The sequence below is a fragment of the Perca flavescens genome, chromosome 15, assembly GCF_004354835.1.
Source record: "Perca flavescens isolate YP-PL-M2 chromosome 15, PFLA_1.0, whole genome shotgun sequence".
Classification (NCBI taxonomy): domain Eukaryota; kingdom Metazoa; phylum Chordata; class Actinopteri; order Perciformes; family Percidae; genus Perca; species Perca flavescens.
Genome location: NC_041345.1, coordinates 31,280,788 through 31,304,795, shown reverse-complemented (window position 1 = coordinate 31,304,795; position 24,008 = coordinate 31,280,788). Strand labels below are relative to the sequence as shown.

General features: G+C 40.7%; 1 protein-coding gene and 1 long non-coding RNA gene across 2 annotated transcripts; one reads left to right on the top strand and one right to left on the bottom strand.

The window, feature by feature from the left end:
• Window positions 1–269: 269 nt before the first annotated feature.
• On the bottom strand, window positions 270–22,951 carry LOC114569187 (NACHT, LRR and PYD domains-containing protein 12). The gene is made up of 13 exons (XM_028598977.1): window positions 22,816–22,951; window positions 21,982–22,041; window positions 21,090–21,198; window positions 20,850–20,999; window positions 17,088–17,192; window positions 16,843–16,921; window positions 16,469–16,697; window positions 12,665–14,456; window positions 12,389–12,562; window positions 11,834–12,007; window positions 10,843–11,016; window positions 10,669–10,715; window positions 270–1,648 (listed from the first exon to the last, which is right to left on the bottom strand). Exons 3-13 carry the CDS (start codon window positions 21,176–21,178, stop codon window positions 1,113–1,115), a joined length of 3,549 nt encoding a protein of 1,182 aa, XP_028454778.1. The 5' UTR covers window positions 21,179–21,198; window positions 21,982–22,041; window positions 22,816–22,951; the 3' UTR covers window positions 270–1,112.
• Window positions 4,559–6,714, top strand: LOC114569217 (uncharacterized). The gene is made up of 5 exons (XR_003694382.1): window positions 4,559–4,819; window positions 5,754–5,818; window positions 5,926–6,104; window positions 6,188–6,375; window positions 6,482–6,714. It is a non-coding gene; the product is annotated as an uncharacterized LOC114569217 (long non-coding RNA).
• Window positions 22,952–24,008: the final 1,057 nt, after the last annotated feature.

Here is a 24,008-nt window from a genome sequence, read left to right as displayed (position 1 = left end):
ACTGCTGCTGCTGCTGCTGCTGCTGCAGGTCACGTCACGTCACCTGCAGAAATGTCAAGTGGGACAGAGGCTGCCCGGAGCTGGAGGATGCGCCAGCGTCGTTTATAGTCTGGTGTGTGGGAACATTTTGGATTTCATGTTACCTATGATGAAATAAAACAATATAGAACTGCCACTGTGTGCATGTTTTGTGCAACATGCATTCAATATGCAAATTTTAGCTTCTGGAGTGTTAAAGATTAAAAGAAAAAATAAGAACCGTACAGAACCGAAAACCGTGACCCTAAAACCGTGATACGAACCGAACCGTGGGTTTTGTGAACCGTACCACCCCTAGTTAGAACGATGTATATATGTCCGCGTCGCGGAGAGAGTGGCTATATGTCGCTGAAACGTAGCGCAGAGACGTCGCGGGGACGTCGCGCCGGTGAGCAAACTACCAAAATACTTCGTATCCCCGATGCATTTTGACATTGCCAATACGTCGCCAATATTTACCTGTGTTTTACCTCTTCTCTGGTTATGCAACTGTTTAGAAAGATGCAGAGTTTTTTTAAGGTTGGGTAGAATTAATTTATCTCTGTTAATCCAGTTGGTTTGGTTGAGTTCATTAATTATGTTTTGTTTTAAATTAAACTCCCCAACAAAACGCCAGGAGACCTACAAACTAAATATTCTGTGAATAAGCATGATGCCAACGGAGTCATAAGAGTGCCATAAAAAAGAATAAATCTGTAAAAGAATAACAAAACAGTCGAGTAGAAAACAAAAAGATTACTATAACACAAATCGGTTATCAGAGAAGCTCTTGGTACAGCTCGTAGACATGCACACAGATTTACCAAAAACTTAAAGTAGCATCACATTTACTCAGCCTTATACAGTGTATCCTCAGGTAAAGAGAGTCAGCTGATGACAGAAATCACAAAGTGTTTCTAGTTAAACAGTTTAAATGTTGATAATCAAAAGAGATGAAATCATACAAATGAATGTTTAGCGTTTGAGTCTGAGACAGATCTGCTTCACAGTGCAGTGTGTGTGACGGTGAACAGACTGAACTTTGATTTCAGCAGCTGATCTTCAGTCAGTGTTTCTGTCCACAGGAGAGACTCTCAGTCCTGCAGAGGACTCAGAGACACTGAGGAACCAGAGGGGAGCCCAAACCCAGGATAAAGAGGTTGAGTGAATGTGGTGTTGAAGGTGTGGAGGTGGATCAGTGAGTCAGAGGAGACTGTGTAGAAGGACAGAGTGCCAGCAGGACAGTCCACATACACTGCTACTCTGTTAGAGACAGGGGAGGAAGTGAGGGCTGTTTCTCTGTTATTGTGCCAGACAGAGTAACCAACATCATCAGAGCAGAACAGACTCCAGGACTGATCATTCCATCCCAACCTACAGTCTTCACTGGCTCCACTCCTTCTGATTCCTCTGTAACTCACTGATATATTAACCCATCCTCTCCTCTCGACCTCCCAGTAACAGCGACCAGTCAGACCATCTCTACACAGCACCTGAGACCAGAATTCAAATCTGTCTGGGTGAGCATGATAGGACTGATTTTCTCCCACATGTGTCACCTTCCGGTTGTTGTCAGACAGTTTGAGTTTTCTTTGTATTGTGTTTGTGTCCAGTTCCAGTTCACAGACATCTGATGGAGAGAACAAGACATAGTTTGGTGAAGTGTGCTTTTGTAATTCCTTTTCATATATATTATGGTTCCACTCTTGTTTTTTGAAGCTTACTAATGTGGTCTAGGAAGATTTATACTTTTTAATAAAAAAAAAATTTTATTTAACCCTTATTTAACCAGGCCGATTAATTCTCATTTGCAACGACGACCTGGCCAAGACAAGGCATAAAACGTGCGAGACAACATAGAGTTAAACATTAAATATGCAAAAATAAAAAACATACAAAATACAACAAAGAGTCTACAAAAAAATACGTATTAAATATAAACACTGAGTATAGTACATAATCTTTATACAGTTTGCGCAAGAAACAAACAGATATGACAACAGTGCAGGTAAGATTGTGCCATTATGCATTGGGTCATAAGAGACAACAAAGTGAATGTATGCAATACTGCATGAATGATGGAAGAGAGTTTGCACATGCAGCTGTTGGACAGACAGCAATACTTTAAAATCAATGAATGGAATAAGGGTGTCAAGTTTTAGGGTTTTTTGTAATTCATTCCAGTCATTGGCAGCTGAAACCTGGAAAGAGTGGGGGCCACAGGAGCAATGGGCTTCTGGGGTGACTAAAGAGATGTATCTGCTAGAGCGCAAGTTGGGGTAGGTACAGTATAGCTATAGCAATCAGTGAGCTTAGATACAGAGGGGCTTTGCCTAGCAAGGTATTGTAAAATGAGTTGGTACCAGTGAGTTAATCTCCAGATATGCAACGAGTGCTAGCCAACTATGGGCTCCGGCACACTGCCTGCGTGGCGTGAGCGTGTCAGCTGCGTGGCGTGTCAGCTGCGTGGCGTGTCCAATTTTATTTCAGCTCCCATGTTAACAGGTTAGAGCTTACACACTGCCTGCCTGACATGGACATCTCAGGCGCGGCTCGAGCCGCGCCGAAAACGCGTGCATGCTAGAACGACGCGTGTTTCCAGGCAAAATAGAATACGAAAAGATGTTTACATGTCATTTTGACACGAATACATTTAAAAAATGACATTTTGATTTTTGAAAGTCTCTAGGTTTTGACATAAATGCAGACATAAATGTAATTAAAAAAAATAAACTATAAATAATTATTGATTTTCAAATATTGCACCCGTCAATACAGAACAAAATATTCTGTAGCCTATTTTGCCGTCAATACTGCTGACGTTGTCTTTTGCTGTAATCAAATCAAATTATCTTCCACCCTACAAAGTTTGGGCCACTTATGAATAATTAGTTTTCATTATATTAACGTCCAAATATTGCTTCCCAGATAATGTGATTTTCAGGCTGTAAAACTGAAGTAATTTCAAGGGCTGAAAATAATATGAAGACAGGATTTGAACAGAAATATTTTACTGGTTTTGGGACACCTTCTTGAACAAAATCTGAGACAGTGCAACAACAACCTGTAATTCAATTTTAACCCAGAAGACTGACAGTGCACAGACATCTGCCTGATAAATAGCCTATATTAATTGAAAAAAATAATAATAATTATTTCATTGCCAAGACATATACAGTACAGGCCAAACGTTTGGACACACCTTCTCATTTACATTGACTATTTACATTGTAAATTCTCACTGAAGGCATCAAAACTATGAATGAACACATATGGAATTATGTACTTAACAAAAAAGTGTGAAATAACTGAACTGATGTCTTATATTTTAGATTCCTCAAAGTAGCCACCCTTTGCTTTTTTGATAGCGCTGCAAGCCCTTGGTGTTCTCTAAATGAGCTTCATGAGGTAGTAACCTGAAATGGTTTTCACTTCACAGGTGTGCCTTGTCAGGGTTGATTAGTGGAATTTGTCCCTTATTAATGGGGTTGGGACAATCAGTTGTGTTGTGCAGAAGTCAGGTTGATACACAGCCGACAGCCTTATTGGACAACTGTTAGAATTCATATTATGGCAAGAACCAAATCAGCTAAGTAAAGAGAAAATTACTTTAACAAATGAAGGTCAGTCAGTCCGGAAAATTGCGAAAACTTTGAATGTGTCCCCAAGTGCAGACGCAAAAACCATCAAGCGCTACAACGAAACTGGCTCACATGAGGACCGCCCCAGGAAAGGAAGACCAAGAGTCAACTCTGCTGCTGAGGATAAGTTCATCCGAGTCACCAGCCTCAGAAATCGCAAGTTAACAGCAGCTCAGATTAGAGACCAGATGAATGCCACACAGAGTTCTAGCAGCAGACACATCTCTAGAACTTAAGAGGAGACTGCGCGAATCAGGCCGTCATGGTCAAGTAGCTGCTAGGAAACCACTGCTAAGGAGAGGCAACAAGCAGAAGAGATTTGTTTGGGCCAAGAAACACAAGGAATGGACATTAGACCAGTGGAAATCTGTGCTTTGGTCTGATGAGTCTAAATTTGAGATCTTTGGTTCCAACCGCCGTGTCTTTGTGCGACGCAGAAAAGGTGAACGGATGGATTCTACATGTCTGGTTCCCACCATGAAGATTTATTCAAAATTGAAGGCATACTGAACCAGCATGGCTACCACAGCATCCTGCAGCGACATGCCATCCCATCCGGTTTGCATTTAGTTGGACCATTATTTATTTTTCAACTGGACAATGACCCCAAACACACCTCCAGGCTGTGTAAGGGCTATTTGACCAAGAAGGAGAGTGATCGAGTGCTGCGCCAGATGACCTGGCCTCCACAGTCACCGGACCTGAACCCAATCGAGATGGTTTGGAGTGAGCTGGACCGCAGAGTGAAGGCAAAAGGGCCAACAAGTGCTAAGCATCTCTGGGAACTCCTTCAAGACTGTTGGAAAACCATTTCAGGTGACTACCTCTTGAAACTCATCAAGAGCATGCCAAGAGTGTGCAAAGCAGTAATCAGAGCAAAGGGTGGCTACACCCTAAAAAATGCTGGGTTATTTCATCTACCCAACCGCTGGGTTATGAAATGTTTTACCCATTATGGGTTATTTATATGGAAGTTGGGTTATTTTGTGCAACTCATGTGTTGAGTCAAAATCCATCAACCCAACATACATCGGTTGACCCAGCACTTGGGTTGTTTGTGCTTCGAACGTCATCAGATCATCAGCAGAGTCCACACACCGAGCGCTTGTCACAGCAGAGAACCAGTCTGGTCATCCAACGAGGCAAATACATAATAAAAGGTTTGTGTACACTAGCTACATGTCTAATTCACATTGTCTGTGTTGCGTTACCTATTAAAGTACTATCTTTATATTGTGAGGCTAGTTGGTTAGTTTGGCTAACAACGTAGCTAGCTAACGTTAGCCATTTAGCCGTTATCATGGAAGCATGTATAGCCTTACAGCTTATCCGTTTGGTCTGAATTATATTAATGAATTAATGAAACAAGTTCATAATGCCCATGGGCATATGGTCATGTTTATTGAGTTCACCAGGCTAATTTGCCAGCTAGTTTCAAGCTAGCCAGGTAATTCGGCAGTTAACAAACTATCTAGCTAGCTAGCTAGCTAGATAGATAGTTTACTAGCCAACTGGCTGTCAGTTAGTTGCTTTGCTAGCTATATTATTTTAACTGGCTGTAAATGAACGCGCTTGTTTTTCCTTGAAGCTTTTAATGTGAAATGTGAAGGCATAACAGTGTATGACTGATTAAAGTATGTAAAAACAGTGAGATAACCTGATATGTCTGACTAAATGCATTTATGTGCATTTATTTAAGTAATGTGGTGACCCACAATAGATAAGAACAAATGCTTATTTAAAATGGCGGCCTGGCAAACGACAAGGGCCACTTGAGTTAAGGGTTAAGAAATATATAATAAAAAGTTTGGGAACCACTGCTGTACTGTTGTACTGACACTCGTGCCCTGAAGGCTATGCTTTGAGCAGCCACAAATATTCTTGTAAAAGGTAAAAACAATTTACATGCATGCAATTTGTCATATGAATTGTATAGATAGAGAGGGAGGATTGTGATGCTAAATAAAATGGCTGTTATCTTCACATTGGATTACATTCTGCTGTTAGTCTGCATTGCTTTTACATGGTGATATCTGAATAGTTAATACAATAGCAATTGTATCTTTGCTTAAGCTCTTTTTGTGTTTGTTTCAGATCAACGGATAGCTTTGTCATTAACACTATGACAGAGTGCCAGACCTTGTCGAAAGATTTAAAAGGTAAGAAATATGTTTTCCCATCCACAGCATATCAAGTCTGCATTGCTACTAAAGCCCTTTTCAGACATGAATTCTTATGAAATATAATTTCCTCTTTTTTTCAATAGCTTCCACGTAATATGTCAAAGTGACTCCAATAGATGAATAGAGCTGGCCACTGGATTCCTGGAGGAAAAGCTGCGGAACGTCAGGAAGCGGCTGAGATCAACCAGCAGGTCGCGGAGCACGGCACAGACACCACCACAAACGCCAGATGATGGCGCTCTAGCAAGGGCTCTCATACCAGGTAATTATTAAACTGAAAAATTATTTGATGAAGCAAAACATCCATATTTCAGTGAATGACAACTTTCTTGTTCTTTTTTACAGACTGTACCATATCAGACGAACGTGGGTCACAGCTTAAAGAATGGTTGAGAAATAATCCTCAGCCCCTCAGCCAGATAGAGAACTACATGCGGAACACCGCAGTCTACAGGGCCAAGTGGATTAGGGACAACAATTGGACCATCGATCAGATCCTCGAAGAGTTCCCTCACCTAATGACCAAAGGCATGGTAGGTATAGGGAAATATGATCTTACATATAAGGATGCATTGTTTATAATGTTTTATTAGTGTGCCACATTGAATTGGTTTTAAAAATGTGTTTTCCATTTTATAGATTGCACAGGCTTGTCCTGCATGGGGATGCTGCATCAAAGTTGTTTGAAACTTGGTCACGTGAAATGCCAGGAGGGGAGTCTAAAATGGTAAAGTTTATTCAAAGTAGAATACTTGCTTGCAAGTAGAGCTAATGGCTCTTAATAGCAGCTTTTTAATAGGAATTTGAATTTGTTCACTATAGACCTGTTGAATGTTCAGCCAGTTCATTCGTAATTGTTGTTTTGCTCTGAATGTTTTCCTACCTGAGTGATATGAACTGCACCAGTTCCACTATATTGTTGATATAATAAATTTTTTTCAAAGATTCCATTATGTTGTTTTGTTTTTGTATTGTTTAAGTGTTTATTAAATAATATATGCATACATCTAGCATGTATTCTGTTCTAGGTTTGTAGTTTAACAGTTTTATTGCAATTTATTTTCTTAAATTGTACTGTAATGTGTTAGAATTAATCTGGCATATAGGTTAATTTTGCCCAGCATTCGGGTACACTATATAACAAATATGTAGTTGAATCAACCCAGAATTGTAATTAATTTGACCCAGCATTTGGGTACACTATATAACAAATATGTAGTTGAATCAACCCAAAATTGTAATTAATTTGACCCAGCATTTGGGTACACTATATAACAAATATGTAGTTGAATCAACCTAGAATTATAATTAATTTGACCCAGCATTTGGGTACACTATATAACAAATGTATGTAGTTGAATCAACCCAGAATTATAATTAATTTGACCCAGCATTTGGGTAGAATATTTAACTCATCTGTTGGGTTAAAAATCAGCAACCCATCTTGCCGGGTCAAATTAACTACTGTTGGTCCGGTGCAATAGTGATCCAGCGGTTGGGTTATAAAACAACCCAAGTTGGGTTATTTTTAACCCATCATTTTTAAGTGTGTACTTTGAAGAAACTAGAATATAAGAAATGTTTTCAGTTATTTCACACTTTTTTGTTAAGTACATAATTCCATATGTGTTCATTCATAGTTGTGATGGTTAATATGGTTAATACAGCCGAGTGCAGTAGTGGTTTCATGGGGCCGGAGTCGCACATGGAAATAGACTGGCAGATCGCAGTCATGCACAGCAGCCCAGTCTCATGGCACTTCGTGAAATGGTCACGTCAGGGGATGAAGTTAACTTTTTTTACCACCAGCCACTTTGGCAGGTGGATTTTGAAATCCACTTGCTCATATCTCTTCTCCTCTGTAACTGGTGCCCTGCTGGTAGGTTTTACAACTTGACCTACTTTCACTTAAGTACGGTGCAGTAAAATCAATCAGATGTCCGTGATCTGCGTAACGACAGTACAGTGGGACGTTTGCCTTCAACAGAGCGACAGTAATAACCTAATATACCATCATTACTGAGTTTAAACTACATTCTCGGTTATGTTTGCACTGAATAACGTATTCAATAAACAGAAACATAACTCTTGCAGCGCACATGAACAGATGCGCAATATTAGCTCACACATAAAATAGCACCCTCGTGAATTAGCCTACTGTTGCTAAAGTACATTCATAAATCCTGCATAACATCGTCCCGTACCTACAGGACCTCAGACTTACTTATTGATGCACGCACAGAGTAGTGTCGATAAACTTAGTCCAATGAGGGGAGAAAGGAAAGTGTGATAGCGTTCCACTTTTAAAGCTTTTTTCTCTCTCACTCGAGACCGCTGTGTCCAACGTTACTAGCAGGTAGAGCAAGCTACAACTGACAGGGAGAGAGAGAGAATGTATCACTACAGCCAATCCAGTCTGCTCAGAGCGATGGTCTTTTTCACAAATAGGTTGCACGTAAAGGGGGAAAAAGTAGCTTCCACTTAAGGAGCCCTGTGTCTTGTCTTTGTGTCTTTGCTAGTTTAAGACCGACGCACTTGTCAATTTCCCGTCCAGCGCCCGCGACTAGGATTAGTGTGTTTGAGAGGGTGGGGGGTGATTGGACCAGGCCCGTAAGCAACCGCGTACCCTGCTTACTGATAGTTACGCATCTGAATCACTCAATTCTCATTGGCTACCTTCCAAAGTGGCAGGTAGATTGACAGTGTTACCCGCCAATTGCAAAATTCACCCGCATTTGGCGGGTGGTCGGGTGTTAATTTCATGCCCTGGGTCACGTTATTGAATCTTTTGATTTGTGTACAGGACACGTTAATGTCGTTATTTTTGTGTGGTGAGCACGAATTTTAAGGTAATGTATTTCAATGGGAAGCATATTTCGTGATCACAGAACAATACAGTAGCGAGTAGTATTGATAAGGCGAAAATCTGCGCAGGGAGTTTGGTCGGGGTGGCGGATGGATCAAAACAACACAGGACTTTCACCCCGGAGACAGGGGATCGCGTCTTGCAGTTCCTTTCCGCGTTATTCTCTTCCTAACCAAAACTGTCCCATTGTTGTCGGCGTCTCCTGCGTGTGACGGTTCCTTTCCCCGTTCTTCTTTTCCTAACCACAACCGTACCATTGTGTATTAGTGTTGCGTGTGGTGTTTCATTTCCAGAGCTGTATAGTAACGAAGTAGAACTACTTCACTACTCTACTTAAGTACTAAAAGGCTGTATCTGTACTGGAGTATTATTTATTTCCCCTACTTCCACTTTTACTTGAGTACATATTTTTGATGAATGAAATACTTTTACTCAGATTTTTTATGTGCTGCATCGTTTTGCAAGTTTGTACTCTATTTAGCTATTGTTGCAGCAGATTAAGCTATTCCTGAGTTGTTTGAGTCTGCAGTGAGTACTGAATGTTAACTGTTTGACCCTGTGATGTGAAGCTGCTAGTTTCTGTATTTTGCTATGTTATGAACGTTGTTAATAACTTTCCTGTTCATCACACGTTACTTGTACTTCGGAGGGAACCAGCTACTAGATGGTTCGATTTGTCTTTGATAAGGTTTTTGGGGCTTTAATCGTTACTGTGCTGCAGAGGATGTTCATTTTACTTGCACAGTGTGATAATTGTACATTTTATTTCAGTATTTGTTAATATTTGTTATTTTTAATATATATTTAATATTTGTTAATTCCTTTGGCTTCAAACTTTTGACTGCTTTTTTTAATAACTAAATAACAATACTTGTACTTTTACTTTCAGTACTTGAGTAGTACATTTTAAAATAAACTACTTGCAATACTTAAGTACAAAAAATGTTGAATACTTTAGTACTTCTACTTAAGTGTTGTGCTTAAAGAGCACTTCAACTTCTACTCAAGTCACTTTTTTGATAGAACACTTTTACTCAAGTATGGGTCTCTAGTACTTTATACACCTCTGTTCATTTCCTCATTGTCAACGTCCCGCGTGTGGTGGTTCATTTTCCCATAGTGGCGTTTCATTTCCCCGTTGTTGTATCCCCCAGAGCAGCCCAGTATCGTGGCAGTTCGTGAAATGGTCACGTTCAACAAACCAATAAATCTAAATAACGTGACCATTTCACGAACTGGCGTGAGCAGGTTTCATTTTAGGCTCTCCAACATTTTATTTCTCCATTTAATAAACAAACTATTCAGTCAGATGAGCATTTGTTGTTAAAGAAATACAGTTACAATTTAAAGCATTTTCAAGCATTTTATCCAAAATGTAAGCACTTTTCAAACCTTGAAAACACAACATCAAAATTCAAGCATTTTCAAGGATTTCAAGCACCCATACGAACCCTGATCATTGTATCCTACAAATGTGAAGCATACTCATTATTGAATTGTATTTTTATGCACAAAAAGTTATGCTTTTATTTCTGTTTGCAGAACAACAGGTTCACAAATTTAGTCTGAAGTAAATAAGTGCCCTGTGCATTGCTGTGCCTTCAACCTAACACAATAAAGTGCAGTAAACTGATACTGGCGTCCTGTCAAATGCATGCATACGGTCCATTAAACTTCCTCCAGTTTAGTGACAGTCAAAAGAAACAAAATTAGCTTTCTGTTGGCTCGACTGTTAATTAAATATATTTATTAGTTCTTTTGAATCACTTTGTTGAGATTTTTATGTTTGTGGATTTTAAACTGATTATTGAGTTCTAACATCTTTCCAGCCACACTGACAGTAAACAGATCCTGACTGAAACTCTGGTAAAATTCATCATCGTACTTCAGTCAAGAAAATTTTAAAATCTAGTGTAACATGCAGCTGAGTTCTCATGAATCAAACTTTAAACATACTCACACTTCCTCAGACCAGGTCTCAACCACTGCAGTTCACCATGGTCCATCCTGTAAGAAGAAACAAAGTCAGAATCAATTTCATACACCTTCACTCAGATACTCCATTAAACATGAATCAGAGTACATCAGTTAGTGACAGAGAAACAGTGTGAGAGCTGCTGTTGTCTGTCCTTACCTGAGAGTGTCCAGTCTCCAGTTTGGATCCTTAAGTCCAGCTGACAGCAGCTTCACTCCTGAGTCTCCTGGATGATTGTAGCTCAGGTCCAGTTCTCTCAGATGGGAGGGGTTGGATTTCAGAGCCGAGGCCAGAGAAGTACAGCCTTCCTCTGAGACCAGACAGCCTGACAGACTACACACACACACACACACACACACACACACACACACACACACACACACACACACACACACACACACACACACACACACACACACACACACACACACACACACACAAAAATGACTGTCACCAACACTAATGGAGTGAAGTGTTGCCTCAGTTTTTCACAGCTGTTTGTGGAAGGAACACTTTGATTAAGAAGAAGTCCTAAACCTGACCGACATGCCCTCTGTGAAGAAGGAAGGCTTGGAGGACTCGGAAGCAAAAACCTAACCAAGTACTTTTACTTGAATACAATATTGTAGTACTCTATCACCTGTCTGACTGACATGCTGGCCCAAAGAAAAAGATGTTTGGTGCTTTGGTCTCCTTAAATATGCATAGGCAAAATATTCCTGCATAGTCCATTGAACATAGCTGTGAATACTGTCCATTGAAGCTGAATCTGCCCTTTCAGCACATAATCATTAGCTAATTTAAAATCCAGTGCCCAGAAGTAAAGAACCAAAATAACAAAATTGTATCATTGTACAATATACTGTATATACATATGAACCTAAGTCTATATCCAAGTCCAGTTTATGTGCCATGTTGCAACTATTAGGTGCTTGAAACCATTACACCTCCACAGTGATGTCATGCCACCGACACATCGGTTCTCAATGAACTGATTACCTTGTGTCTTACTATATAAGGTTTGTTCATTCAGTTAGTGTGTCTATTAAGAAAATAAATGAACAATATACTGTAGAGCAGTGCTAATTCTGTCTTAATTGAACCAAAGATGTCTTGCAAAATACCGCGAACCAAGACACGACACTGTTACCTGAGAGTTTCCAGTCTGCAGTGTGGACTCTTCAGTCCAGCCGACAGCTGCTTCACTCCTGAATCCTGCAGCTCGTTGTTACTCAGGTCGAGCTCTCTCAGACTAGAGGACTGGGAATTGAGAACTGAGGACAGAGCTTCACAGCTTCTCTCTGACAGGTTACAGCCACTCAGTCTGAAGAGGATTCAGCAATAAAATCACAAACAAAAGTGTTTTTTTTTCTGAACAAAGAAAAACTACATTAATCTGGGTAGTTGTGTGCGCACTTACAGAGCTTTGTTGAAGGCTTTGACCACTGGCAGCAGCCTCAGAAGAGCCTCCTCTGAAGCAGAGTATTTCTTCAGGTCAAATACTTGCAGGTCGTTGTTACTCAGGTCCAACTCTCTCAGACTAGAGGACTGGGAGATGAGGAATGAAGACAGAGCTTCACAGCTTCTCTCTGACAGCTTACAGCCACTCAACCTATAAAGGATATTCAGACAGTCCATTTAATAATTAATGAATTAAGAAAAAAAGGGCTTAGGTAGTACTATTTTTGAATGAACGTAGAATAACCTGAGAGTTTCCAGTGTGCAGTGTGGACTCTTCAGTCCAGCCGACAGCTGCTTCACTCCTGAATCCTGCATGTCGTTGTTACTCAGGTCCAGCTCTCTCAGACTAGAGGACTGGGAGCTGAGAACTGAGGACAGAGCTTCACAGCTTCTCTCTGACAGGTTACAGCCACTCAGTCTGAAGAGGAATCAGCAAAACATAAGAAAACAATTACAAACAATGTTTTTTTCTGAATTAAGAAAAACTCCATTTAATCTGGATAGTTGTGTGTGCACATACAGAGCTTTGTTGGAGGCTTTGACCACTGGCAGCAGCCTCAAAAGAGCCTCCTCTGAAGCAGAGTATTTCTTCAGGTCAAACACATCCAGATCTTTTTCTGATGACAGTAAGATGAAGACTAGAGCTGACCACTGAGCAGGAGACAGTTTATCTGTGGAGAGACTTCCTGAACTCAGGGACTGTTGGATCTGCTCCACTAGAGAACGATCATTCAGTTCATTCAGACAGTGGAACAGATTGATGCTTCTCTCTGCAGACACATTTTCACTGATCTTCTTCTTGATGTACTCAACTGTTTTCTGATTGGTCTGTGAGCTACTTCCTGTCTGTTTCAGCAGACCTCGTAGGAGAGTCTGATTGGTCTGCAGAGAAAGACCCAGGAGGAAGCGAAGGAACAAGTCCAGGTGTCCATTTGGACTCTGTAAGGCCTTGTCCACAGCACTCTGGTAGAAACTTTTTGATTTGTCTCTGAACACTTCACACCACTGGATGGTTGTTTGTTCTTCTGCCAGCAGGTTGACACCAGAGTTGATGAATGTCAGATGGACATGAAGAGCAGCCAGAAACTCCTGAACACTCAGATGGACGAAGCAGAACACTTTGTCCTGGTACAGTCCTCTCTCCTCTTTAAAGATCTGTGTGAACACTCCTGAGTACACTGAGGCTTCTCTGATATCGATGTCACACTCTGTCAGGTCTGATTCATAGAAGATCAGGTTGCCTTTCTGCAACTGCTCAAAAGCCAGTTTTCCCAGAGACTCAATCGTCTTACTGCTCTCTGGACTCCAGTGTGGATCTGTCTCAGCTCCTCCATCATACTTGATGTTCTTGACTTTGGACTGAACCACCAGGAAGTGGATGTACATCTCAGTCAGGGTCTTGGGCAGCTCTCCTCCCTCTATGGTCTTCAACACGTCCTCCAGAACTGTAGTTGTGATCCAGCAGAAGACGGGGATGTGGCACATGATGTGGAGGCTTCGTGATGTCTTGATGTGGGACATGATTCTGTTGGCCTGCTCCTCCTCTCTGAATCTCTTCCTGAAGTACTCCTCCTTCTGTGGGTCAGTAAAGCCTCTGACCTCAGTTACCATGTCAACACACTCCGGAGGGATCTGATTGGCTGCTGCAGGTCGTGTGGTTATCCAGAGGCGAGCAGAGGGAAGCAGTTTCCCCCTGATTAGGTTTGTCAGCAGCACATCCACTGAGGTGGACTCTGTAACATCAGTCAGGATCTCAGTGTTTTTGAAGTCCAGAGGAAGTCGACACTCATCCAGACCATCAAAGATGAACACGACCTCTTCAAACCTGCAGATTCCTGCTTCTTTGGTTTCACTAAAGAAGCGATCAACAAGTTCCACCAAGCTGTACTTTTCCTCTTTCAGCACATTCAGCTCTCTGAAAGTGAATGGAAATGTGAACTGGATGTCCTGGTTGGCTTTGTCTTCAGCCCAGTCCAGAGCAAACTTCTTTGTTAAGACTGTTTTCCCGATGCCAGCCACTCCATTTGTCATCACAGTTCTGATTGGTTCATCTCTTCCAGATGTGGGTTTAAAGATGTCTTCTTGTCTGATTCTTGTTTCTGGTCTGTCTGGTTTCCTGGATGCTGTTTCAATCTGTCTGACCTCATGTTCTTCATTGACCTCTGCAGTCCCTCCCTCTATGATGTAGATCTCTGTGAACATCTGATTCATAAGGGTTGGGTTTCCTGCTTTAGCAATCCCCTCAAACACACACTGGAACTTCCTCTGCAGCTTAGATTTGAGTTTATGCTTAGAAACTGCAGCAGGACTTCCTGAATGAACACACAACAAAAAAGATCAATAAGTCAAATAACATATTTCAACATTTCCTCAGAGAATGGGTATATGAATATATTAGGGCTGAAACGATTCCTTGAGTAACTGGAATACTTTTGTAGCACCCGTACAACCACTCTAAGAGTCACTTACGTGAGAATGGGGGTGCTTGGGTTCGGTGTAGTTCAGGTGGATACCACGAGGGTGCACCTAATAAGTTACTAATCAGTTGTAAGACCTTTTAACAATAAGATAGTTGAAAATAATGAGACCCAGAGATGGTTTTCGTTCTAGCAAAGAAAATAAAATAGGGTAACACCCTAGTTTATTTGAATACAAGAATTTGGCAAATAGAATACAAAAGCTTTCCCCAAAACTTTAATAATAGTTTTTTTGTTTTTAATTTTTAGCTGGGAAACCCAATAGTGTCAATCACAATGGTTACCCCAGAATAAATGGTCTAAAGTTCTCTTACCTTAGCTATTTCTTAACAATCGAGAATACACAGAGAACTCTAACAATACATTTTAAAAAAAAAACGCAAAGTGTCCTGAAACAAGTCTTAGAAAATGCAGTGATGGGCCCAATCACACACACATTCACACACGTTCCAGTTTACTCACGGTGAAGATTTGAACAAAACAAAAAAAACACGTTGCAGGCCTGTTTGGTCTTGCAAAACATTGAGTACGCTGAACAGACACTTGCAAAAAAATTGAGAGCGTGGAAAAACTTTTGTCCGGATCCTCGAGTGCGGACTAACCGACAGTTCAGCCCAGCATACGCCCACATTGGCTAGCTATCTCGGCTTCCTCCGATACGGCCTCCGCGCCTTCTCTCCCGCTCCGTCAGACAGGTCTCCGGCTTCGTTTTACTCAGTCTCTCGACTCACCACTATCCCCAGTCCGCGGCCCTCTCCTCTGAGCCTCCCGCTCCGTTTCATAGTTTTTTTTTTCTCGCTCTTTCTAGGGTTTTGTTCCTCTTCTCAACACACCAGCGTCCCGTCTCCACCCGGATCCAGCAGAGAGAGCGACAGGAAACAAAAACTTCCAGAACCTTCTGCTGTCTCTCCACCGGTCACGTGTATATTCAGAAGTCATACCTGAAGCCAATTACTATTGACTATATTGAGTGAATGCCCAAATGACCAATAAAATAGTAACAAAAACAGTAATAAAAAGGATAACTGCATAGAGCCTCTGGAAATATTATTTAGCTAAATAATATAAACTTTAAACGTTAGTCTTAATCACTGTCATGAAATAAAATTACAAATATTGAGCTCCTTTTAATTATGTAAAATATATTAATATTTCCTTGTTTAGTAATCAGGTGTCCTCTCTTAGTTATCTACAGTAAATAAGCGTTTACCTTTTTTATAATCATGAGACTCTGAGTAAGAGAGATTAATCATAACCCACCCCATTACACTATAATACCCAAGTTTACCACTGGGTTACACTTTGATTACTAAAAAACCTTGATGCAAAATGATTTGCCTCGAAGCTTCGTTTAAACAATGTTACCATCGTTGTATCGCTAATGGTGTTTCCGCAGGGATGATTATTACTGTTGCACACTGAAATGCTGCTGCTGGCGACACATGCCATGAAGATTGACGACGCAAATTACAAAACGAAGAAAGACAGCGTAAATAGTGAGGGGCTAAGAGAAGAGACAGGCTGGAGAAAACAGAAAGTGTGCAAAGTTTGGAATCCGTTCAAACGTAATTAAAACGACTGCTCAGTATAGTGAATCTACTGCAAAATTGAACCAGCTTACCACAATACTAGCACAACGTCAATGCTTCAGGATCTAAACAGAAAACATTGAGTCTAACTTAATCATCCATTCCACGAAGCTGACCCGACAAAAGTAAATCACAGACTCGTATGGACGAAGAAACTACACCAAACACAACAACTACCAAAAACAAAGGTCCATCTCTTGAGATATTAGTAAATATCCCATTTATCCAACATGTTAATCTTTAGGGAAATCCTCTTACTGCTCTGCAGACGGTCAGCCAGCTCCTCCTGCTTCATTCTCCTCAGGAAGTGCAGTGTGATCTTCCAAAATGCCTCTCTGCTGTTCCTCCTCTGCTCTTCATCCTCACTGTCCAACACCTCCTCATCCTCCCTGTGACCCTCTAAGCATTTTGGGTAATCTGGACTCAGAAGCTTCTTGAACTTCTTCAGCTCGTTCTTCACAAAATTGACGATGTCCTCCTCCAGCAGCTGGAACAGAAGATTATATGAATGACAAATCAAACTGAAATCTTGGAAGCAAACATTAGATCCATGTTGGACAGAGATAAAAAGTGCAGCATGGAGATGATTGTGACAGAGTAGATGTAAAAGTAGCTGTTGTACATGTACAGACCATAAATATGGAGTCCAGGTGTGTTTGATGCTGCTGGGCAGACTGACCACTGGGAAACCCTGAGCTCTCCTGGTCCACTCTGTGGAGGAATCAGGAAGAATTAGCTCACATTATGTCTGTCCACACAGAGACAATCACAAGGTAAAGTTCATGAAGTGATGTATGGATGTTAACAGTGAATCAGAGGACTCCTTGTAGTGGTAAGCGTTTACTAATCCTGCTCATTATCAGTTTGAAATCCTCACCTTTGATCAAAAGAGTAGCGACCATCTTTAAAGTTATAAGGAAGTACCATAGACTGGTCACTCTTCATGGACACACAGCTGGGTTCAGGTTCTTCCAGATTCCTCCTGATAGAAACACAAGATAAATTATGCACTGCACCCACAACACACAGACAAAACCTGTCAGTGGTTTAATACACCGTCTACATCTACTCAAAATTTGTCTAAAAATGTTCCGATATATTTGTGTTTAAATCAACGTAAGCTGATGTCAGCTCCAAAATGTCCCACCAAAAATGTACCAAATTAGGGCCTTGGTGGCCCATTGGTCCAGTGCTTTAAACTATTAGCATCTTTCCCTGGTATATATTCTGTACATCACTCTGCACTTTGCTGATTTTTGCACTTCTGGTTAAAAGTTTAATGACATTTTGTTGTCTCAGTACCGGTACTCTGTGCTATGACAATAAAGTTGAATCTAATCTATTAAAAAGAGGAATAGATGTGGTTTCAAAGCAGCGAGTTTCAACTGAGAGTCCTTTTCCTATATTTAGGTTTCAAGTTATTTATTGTCAAATGCAAACGATGACAGTGAAGCAGTCGTTGGCAATAAAATAATAAAAGTTCTCAGGCTCTCTCCAGTTGTATTCAAACAAATATGTATAAAAAGAAAATCAAAAGACATAAAGGCCAGTTGAGGTAAAATATAATATATATTGTAGAAGACAGGTGTACACCAAAAATAAACAATGTGAAGAAATGTGATTTGTATGTATTTGTAATTGTGTAGATGTAATTTTACATTTTACTATTTGTTGTAAACTTTGAAACTGAGACTGAGTTCAATTGATTTTATTTGACCACTTAAATATAAAAATATGAAACAGCACTCTGTGTCATACATTAAAAATACATAAATAGTCAGGGATAACACAATAAAGCCCAAAGACCTATTTCCATTGTGGTCCCTATAAGGGCAGGGGGAGAGGACAAGTAGCAGCAGGTCACACATCAATCATTCATCATACATTAAACAAATTAATCCATATTATACAGAAAAATTAACAATAAAAATAGACTATGATATGATAATACCTATAATTGGCACATAAGCTTTAAATACTTTCAAACCCTGTTTAAAACTGCCTATGCTTCTGACTATCTTGAGTGTACCAGGTAAGCGGTTCCAAAGGGTAGTTCCAGCATAAAGAAAAGACTGTTTGCCCAGATTAGTGTTAAATCTGGGGGGTACAAAATCTGTTGAGCTACCCCTAGTGGAGTACCTGTGAACTTAATTTACTCTCTTAAAATAATTTCTAAAATATTTGGGAACATCTCCATGAACAATTTTATGTACCATACCCAGCTACAACTGAGACACTGGATCCTCAACTTTCAACCATCCCACCCTTTCAAAGTGGGAAGATTCCAAATGACTTCTTATGGGAAGGTCTAAAATAAGCCTTATTAATTTGTTTTGAGACGTGTGAAGCCTATGTTTCAGGTTCCCTGTGACACCATTGTACCATGAGCCACACGCATAATCAAAATAAGGCTGAATTAAAGCCCCTGCCAGAATTAGATCTGTTTTTTCCTCCAAAACCGTTGATATTCTGGCCAAAAAGCAGACTCTCTGATTTACTTTGGGGATTACCTTTTGGGCCTGACCTACTCCAGATAAAGTGCAATTTAACATACATCCAAGGTAACTGATTGATTCCTTGGCAGTAATTACAATATCTCCAGCTAGGACATTAAAACCTGAGGCTTTCTTAACTTCATCTTTGTTCCAAACAATATAGTTTCAGTTTTCCCTAAATGAAGTGATAATCTGTTATCAGCCATCCACATGCTAACATTTAGAAGTTCTGCGCTAAGTGTGCTTTCAATCACATGTTTATCCTTGTGAGACACAACCAGTGTAGAATCATCTGCATATAAAAACACTGCATGAACAAGCAGACTTTAGGTCATTTATATATAGCAGAAAGAAAAGTGGACCCAAAACGCTCCCTTGAGGTACCCCACAGTCCATGCCTTTTGGTTGAGACATTTTTCCCCCCAAAGGCCACTACTTGCATTCTATTCTCCAGATAGGAGCCCACCCATTTCAGTGCTAGTTCACTAAAAGCCATGGCTTTCAATTTATACTTTAAAGGTCCCATGGCATGAAAATTTTACTTTATGAGGTTTTTTAACATTAATATGCGTTCCCCCAGCCTGTCTATGGTCCCCCAGTGGCTAGAAATGGTGATAGGTGTAAACCGAGCCCTGGGTATCCTGCTCTGCCTTTGAGAAAATGAAAGCTCAGATGAGCCGTTTTGGAATCTGCTTGTTATGAGGTCATAACAAGCAAAGTTACCTCCCCTTTCTCTACTTTGCCCGCCCAGAGAATTTGGCCAACCCATGAGAGAGAGACATCATGGCTTTCAAACGAGAAAAGTGGCAGTTGGTCAAGGCCACACCCCCACCCTCCACCTTGCCCCTCCCTCTCTCCTCCTCAATAGCTTCCGACACAGAAATGGCACATACTAAGGAAAGCTCATTGTGGGACTGGCTTTAGTGGCTGTAGTTCTGCACCAAAGCTGAATTTCGGGAAAGAGACTTCAGATACAGTATTAAGGGACCACTAAGGTCTATATAAAAGCATCCAAAGAGCACCATGTCATGGGACCTTTAAAACACAATGGTCGACTGTATCAAAGGCTTTTTGTAAGTCTACTATTGCCACAGAAGTTTCCATTATCTACCTCCTTTTTTATAGAGTCAGTTAGAAACAGTAAACAGGAATCCATAGAGTGTGATTTACGAAAGCCAGACTGTAACTCATAAAGTAGGTTTTGTGATATTAATTATCAATCTGTTCAAAAATGATCCTTTCAATTATCTTTGACAGACAACCAAGAATTGAGAGAGGTCTATTATTACCAGGTTCTAGTTTACTCCCTTTCTTATAAAATGGAATCACTCTGGCAATCTTGAGGTCTTTGGGAAAATATCCTTATTCTATTGACTTGTTTACAATATGGGTAATGCTCAGAGTGATCTCAGTGGCATCACTCATTAATCTAGATGGAAATGAATCTAATCCTGTGGCTGTAGAGACATCATTCCTCTTCAGCTTGTCAAGAACAACACCTTTTCAAAAAAGAAACTCCCCACCTGGACACCTAACAGAGTAAAAATCCTGCTCATGACTTTCACCATATTGACCAGTCTGGCCAGGTAACTATTTCACAAGCTTCCTGGCAACAGATATAGAAATACTTTCTCCTTACCATCTCCTTCTCTGATGTAATGTCGTTGCAACGATCTAGAGTGATATTAGTGATTTTTTTGTGTTTAGCCTTTTACTGTAGCCAAGTTGCTTAAGGGATTTCAATAACTTTCCTGAGTCATTTCTGTATTCAGCAATTTTTTCATTGAAATATGCCTTTTTAGTCTTGACCACTACCCCGTTAACTTAATTTCTTGCCTTTTTATAATCAGCCCAACTCTGTTCATCCTTGTTTTCTCAGATTTTTTATTTCTTTTCCTAATTGCCTCAAGGACGTCATCATTTACCCAGGAATCTGTTCTCTGCTTTATTCTAATTTCTTTATATTTGGCTATTTTAATTTCAATTTAATTTTTCTATACTTTTTCAGTGACCGGGTTTTTTTAGAAGTGAGCTGACAGGACACAGGACAAACTTCCATTTAAAGACTTTTTTAAAAACATCTAAAACCCGGAGATGAATAAAAACACATGATTTTGTTTTCATCATCAGTTTGAAATCTTCACCTTTGATCAACAGAGCGGCGTCCATCTTTGAAGACTAGAGGTTCATCCATAGACTTGTCACTCTTGAAGGACACACAGCTGGTTCCAGGTCCAGGTCCGGGTCCAGGTTCAGGTTCAGTTCTAGGTCCAGGTCTGTGCTGCTTCTCTGGGCTGAAACACAACACACACAGAGCTTTGAGTGTGAATAATGATGGTGGTGGAGTGATCTGAGTGGTGGACGGTTAGAGATGGTCCTCTCACCTCTGAGCTTTGGTCTGGCTGTCATGTTCCCCACACAGAGTGGTTTTAGAGGGAGGGACTCCCTCCTCTCTGTCCTCACACTGACTCATAGCAGAGTCCACACCTTCATCTGGAGAGGAAACACAGAGCAGCAGTCCAATCATTCATCAGCACATCATCACTCATTCAACCCTCACATAATTTCTCCTGGAAAAAAAGCCAAATATCAGCAGCTGGTCCTCTGATTGGCTGCTTCTCTCTGTTTCATATCAGTGTCAGTTGAATCCTTTTGGTTTGTTGGACTGTTGCTCAGAATAAAGAAGCAGTTAGAAAAAACTCTGAACTCTGGGAACTACTGAGGGCCTTTTCTCATCACTTCATCACATTTCATTCACTCAACACGGAGAACTGATCAACACATGGATCAATAGTGGTTTGTTATTGGACAGAGAAGATGCTGCTGGTTCTCATTGGTCAGTGGTGAGGACGAATCAGAGCAGAGGAAGCTGCCACCAGCTGCTCTACTTCTATCAGTCCACTAGATGACCTCATGGAGCTGTTTGGAGGATTAAACTGCCTCATTGAAATCAGAGCTGAATGTCATTTTGTGTGGCGACAGTCAAAAAAATGACATCCTATATCCTTTCCTAACCACTTCTCCTTAACCCAATGTTAAACATCATGAAATCAAGGAAAGATGTGAAGGAGAAATCAAAAGGAATTAGGAAGACAACCACAGCCCTGGATGATTCAAAGGAAGAAAGCCTCCTTTCTGTAAACTGATTTCCTCCTCATCTTTACATCCTCCGTCTTTTCTCTCCTCCCTCTCTTCTCTCCTCCCCCCTCATCATCCCCTCCCTCCCTTCTGTAAACTCGTTTTCCTTCGTTCCACCCCTGACTGAAGTCAACTCACCTTTACACTTTAATTTAGACTTGAGTTGTTTTCCAGCGAAGAAATCTAATTTGGAGAAATCTACAGACAGACAAAGTGGAATAAAATAAATGTTTTCTTTCCAATAGTCTGAAAGAAGACATGTTATGGAATATAACTAGCACAACATCTATAGATTGAAAAACTGTTTTTCGCTGAAGTGTAGAACAAACTTGACTTTAAGAAGACGTCAGAAGAGATGATTTTACATGCTGATCCTATAAAGTGATCCCTGCTGAGTCTAGTGCTCGCCCGCCTGCTACCTTCCCCTCCACATCAATGAGTCCTGACAGACCCCAGATCAGACTCAACTCTTCTCCTTCATTCAAAGCAACACCTCATCTGGACTTATCTCTGCTCACACAGGCAGCCATCTTGTTTCCCAGCTTTAAACAATCACACGTTCACCATGAATTCAACCGTTTCTCAACCACACAACCCGGTCTCACGCCAGGTCGTGTAATAGTCACGTTATTTTGATTCATACATTTGTGTACAGGTTACGATTTTGACGTTTTTTTCGTCTATATGCAACGACTTTTGAACGTGTACAGGTGACGCTTTTTGAACCTGCTCTGGGGGACGCGACAACGGGGAAATGAAGCGCCACACGCCGGCCAAAACAACGGGACAGGCCGCCACTCGCAGGACGCGATTCGGTTCTGGGGGACGCGACAACGGGGAAATGAGGCGCCACATGGCGGGCACAACAACGGAACGGGCCGCCACTCTCGGGCACTTCGGTAAAGTTAGACAGAAATTGGCAGATTCGCGGGTTCGCGGTTCAATAAATCATAAGCGAAACGTGTTACTTACACAATAGGCAGCTCTATCTAACCGTAGGAAGGTAGACAACAAGCTACAACCCGTTTTTTATCCGAAAGTACCGTCTACATATGTGGATAAATACAATGCATCCCTGTGAGCGTTCAGCTTTCAGCCGAGCGTCTAGGGACCGTCTACAAAGTGCAAAACCGAAAGTGGATACAAAGAGAAAAATTCAACAGCTTCACTGTCATTGAGCCTAGCTCTTCCAAAATCCCTCCACACATCTATGGCCTCTCTCTGAACATACTACACCCTCTAAGTTTTGAAAATCTGACTCATAAAAAATAATATAAAATAGGCTGAGCCAGATTCTCAAAAGGTGGCAGGTGTAGTATGTTCAGAGGGAGGCTATAGATGTGTGGAGTGATTTTGGAAGAGCTAGACTCAATAGCATTGACGGGATTGAGATTTTTCACAATAAAAATTCATAAAACATAGGCTGAGCCAGATTTTCAAAAATTAGCAGATGTAGTATGTTCAGAGGGAGGCCCTAGATGTGTGGAGCGATTTTGGAAGAGCTAGACTCAATAACATTGATGGTATTGAATTTTTTCACAATAGAAATTCATAAAAAATAGGCTGAGCCAGATTCTCAAAAAGTGGCGGGTGTAGTATGTTCAGAGGGAGACACTACATGGGTGGATTGATTTTGGAAGAGCTAGACTCAATAACATTGATGGTATTGAATTTTCCCCCAATAAAAATATATTATAAATAGGCTGATCCAGATTTTCAAAATTTAGTGGGTGTAGTAAGTTCAGAGGGAGGCCATAGATGTGTGGAGTGATTTTGGAAGAGCTAGGCCCAATAATAGTGAAGCTATTGGATGTTATCCCCAATAAAAAGTCTTTAAAAATATCCAGAGCCAGCTTTCCCAACATAAGAAGGTGTATTATGTTGGTAGGGAGGCCCCAGATGTGTGGAGTAAATTTGGAAGCACTAGACTCAATAATAGTGAAGCTATTGGATGTTATCCCCAATAAAAAGTCTTTAAAAATATCCAGAGCCAGCTTTCCCAACATAAGAAGGTGTAGTATGTTGGTAAGAAGCCCCCAGATGTGTGGAGTAAATTTGGAAGCACTAGGCTCAGTAACAGTGAAGCTATTGGATGTTATCCCCAAAAAGAATTATTTAAAAATAGACAGAGCCAGCTATACCAACATAAGAAGGTGTAGTATGTT

Bases quoted from the DNA above. Each gene is read 5' to 3' on its own strand.
- LOC114569187 (XM_028598977.1), bottom strand. From the start codon at position 21,178: ATGAGTCAGTGTGAGGACAGAGAGGAGGGAGTCCCTCCCTCTAAAACC. The intron at 11,017-11,833 runs GTAACAGTGTCG...GTGTGTGTGTAG, and splicing joins TGCAGACTGGAAACTCTCAG to TCTGTCAGGCTGTCTGGTCT. The intron at 1,649-10,668 runs GTGAGTATGTTT...TCTCTCCATCAG, and splicing joins GAGACCTGGTCTGAGGAAGT to ATGTCTGTGAACTGGAACTG.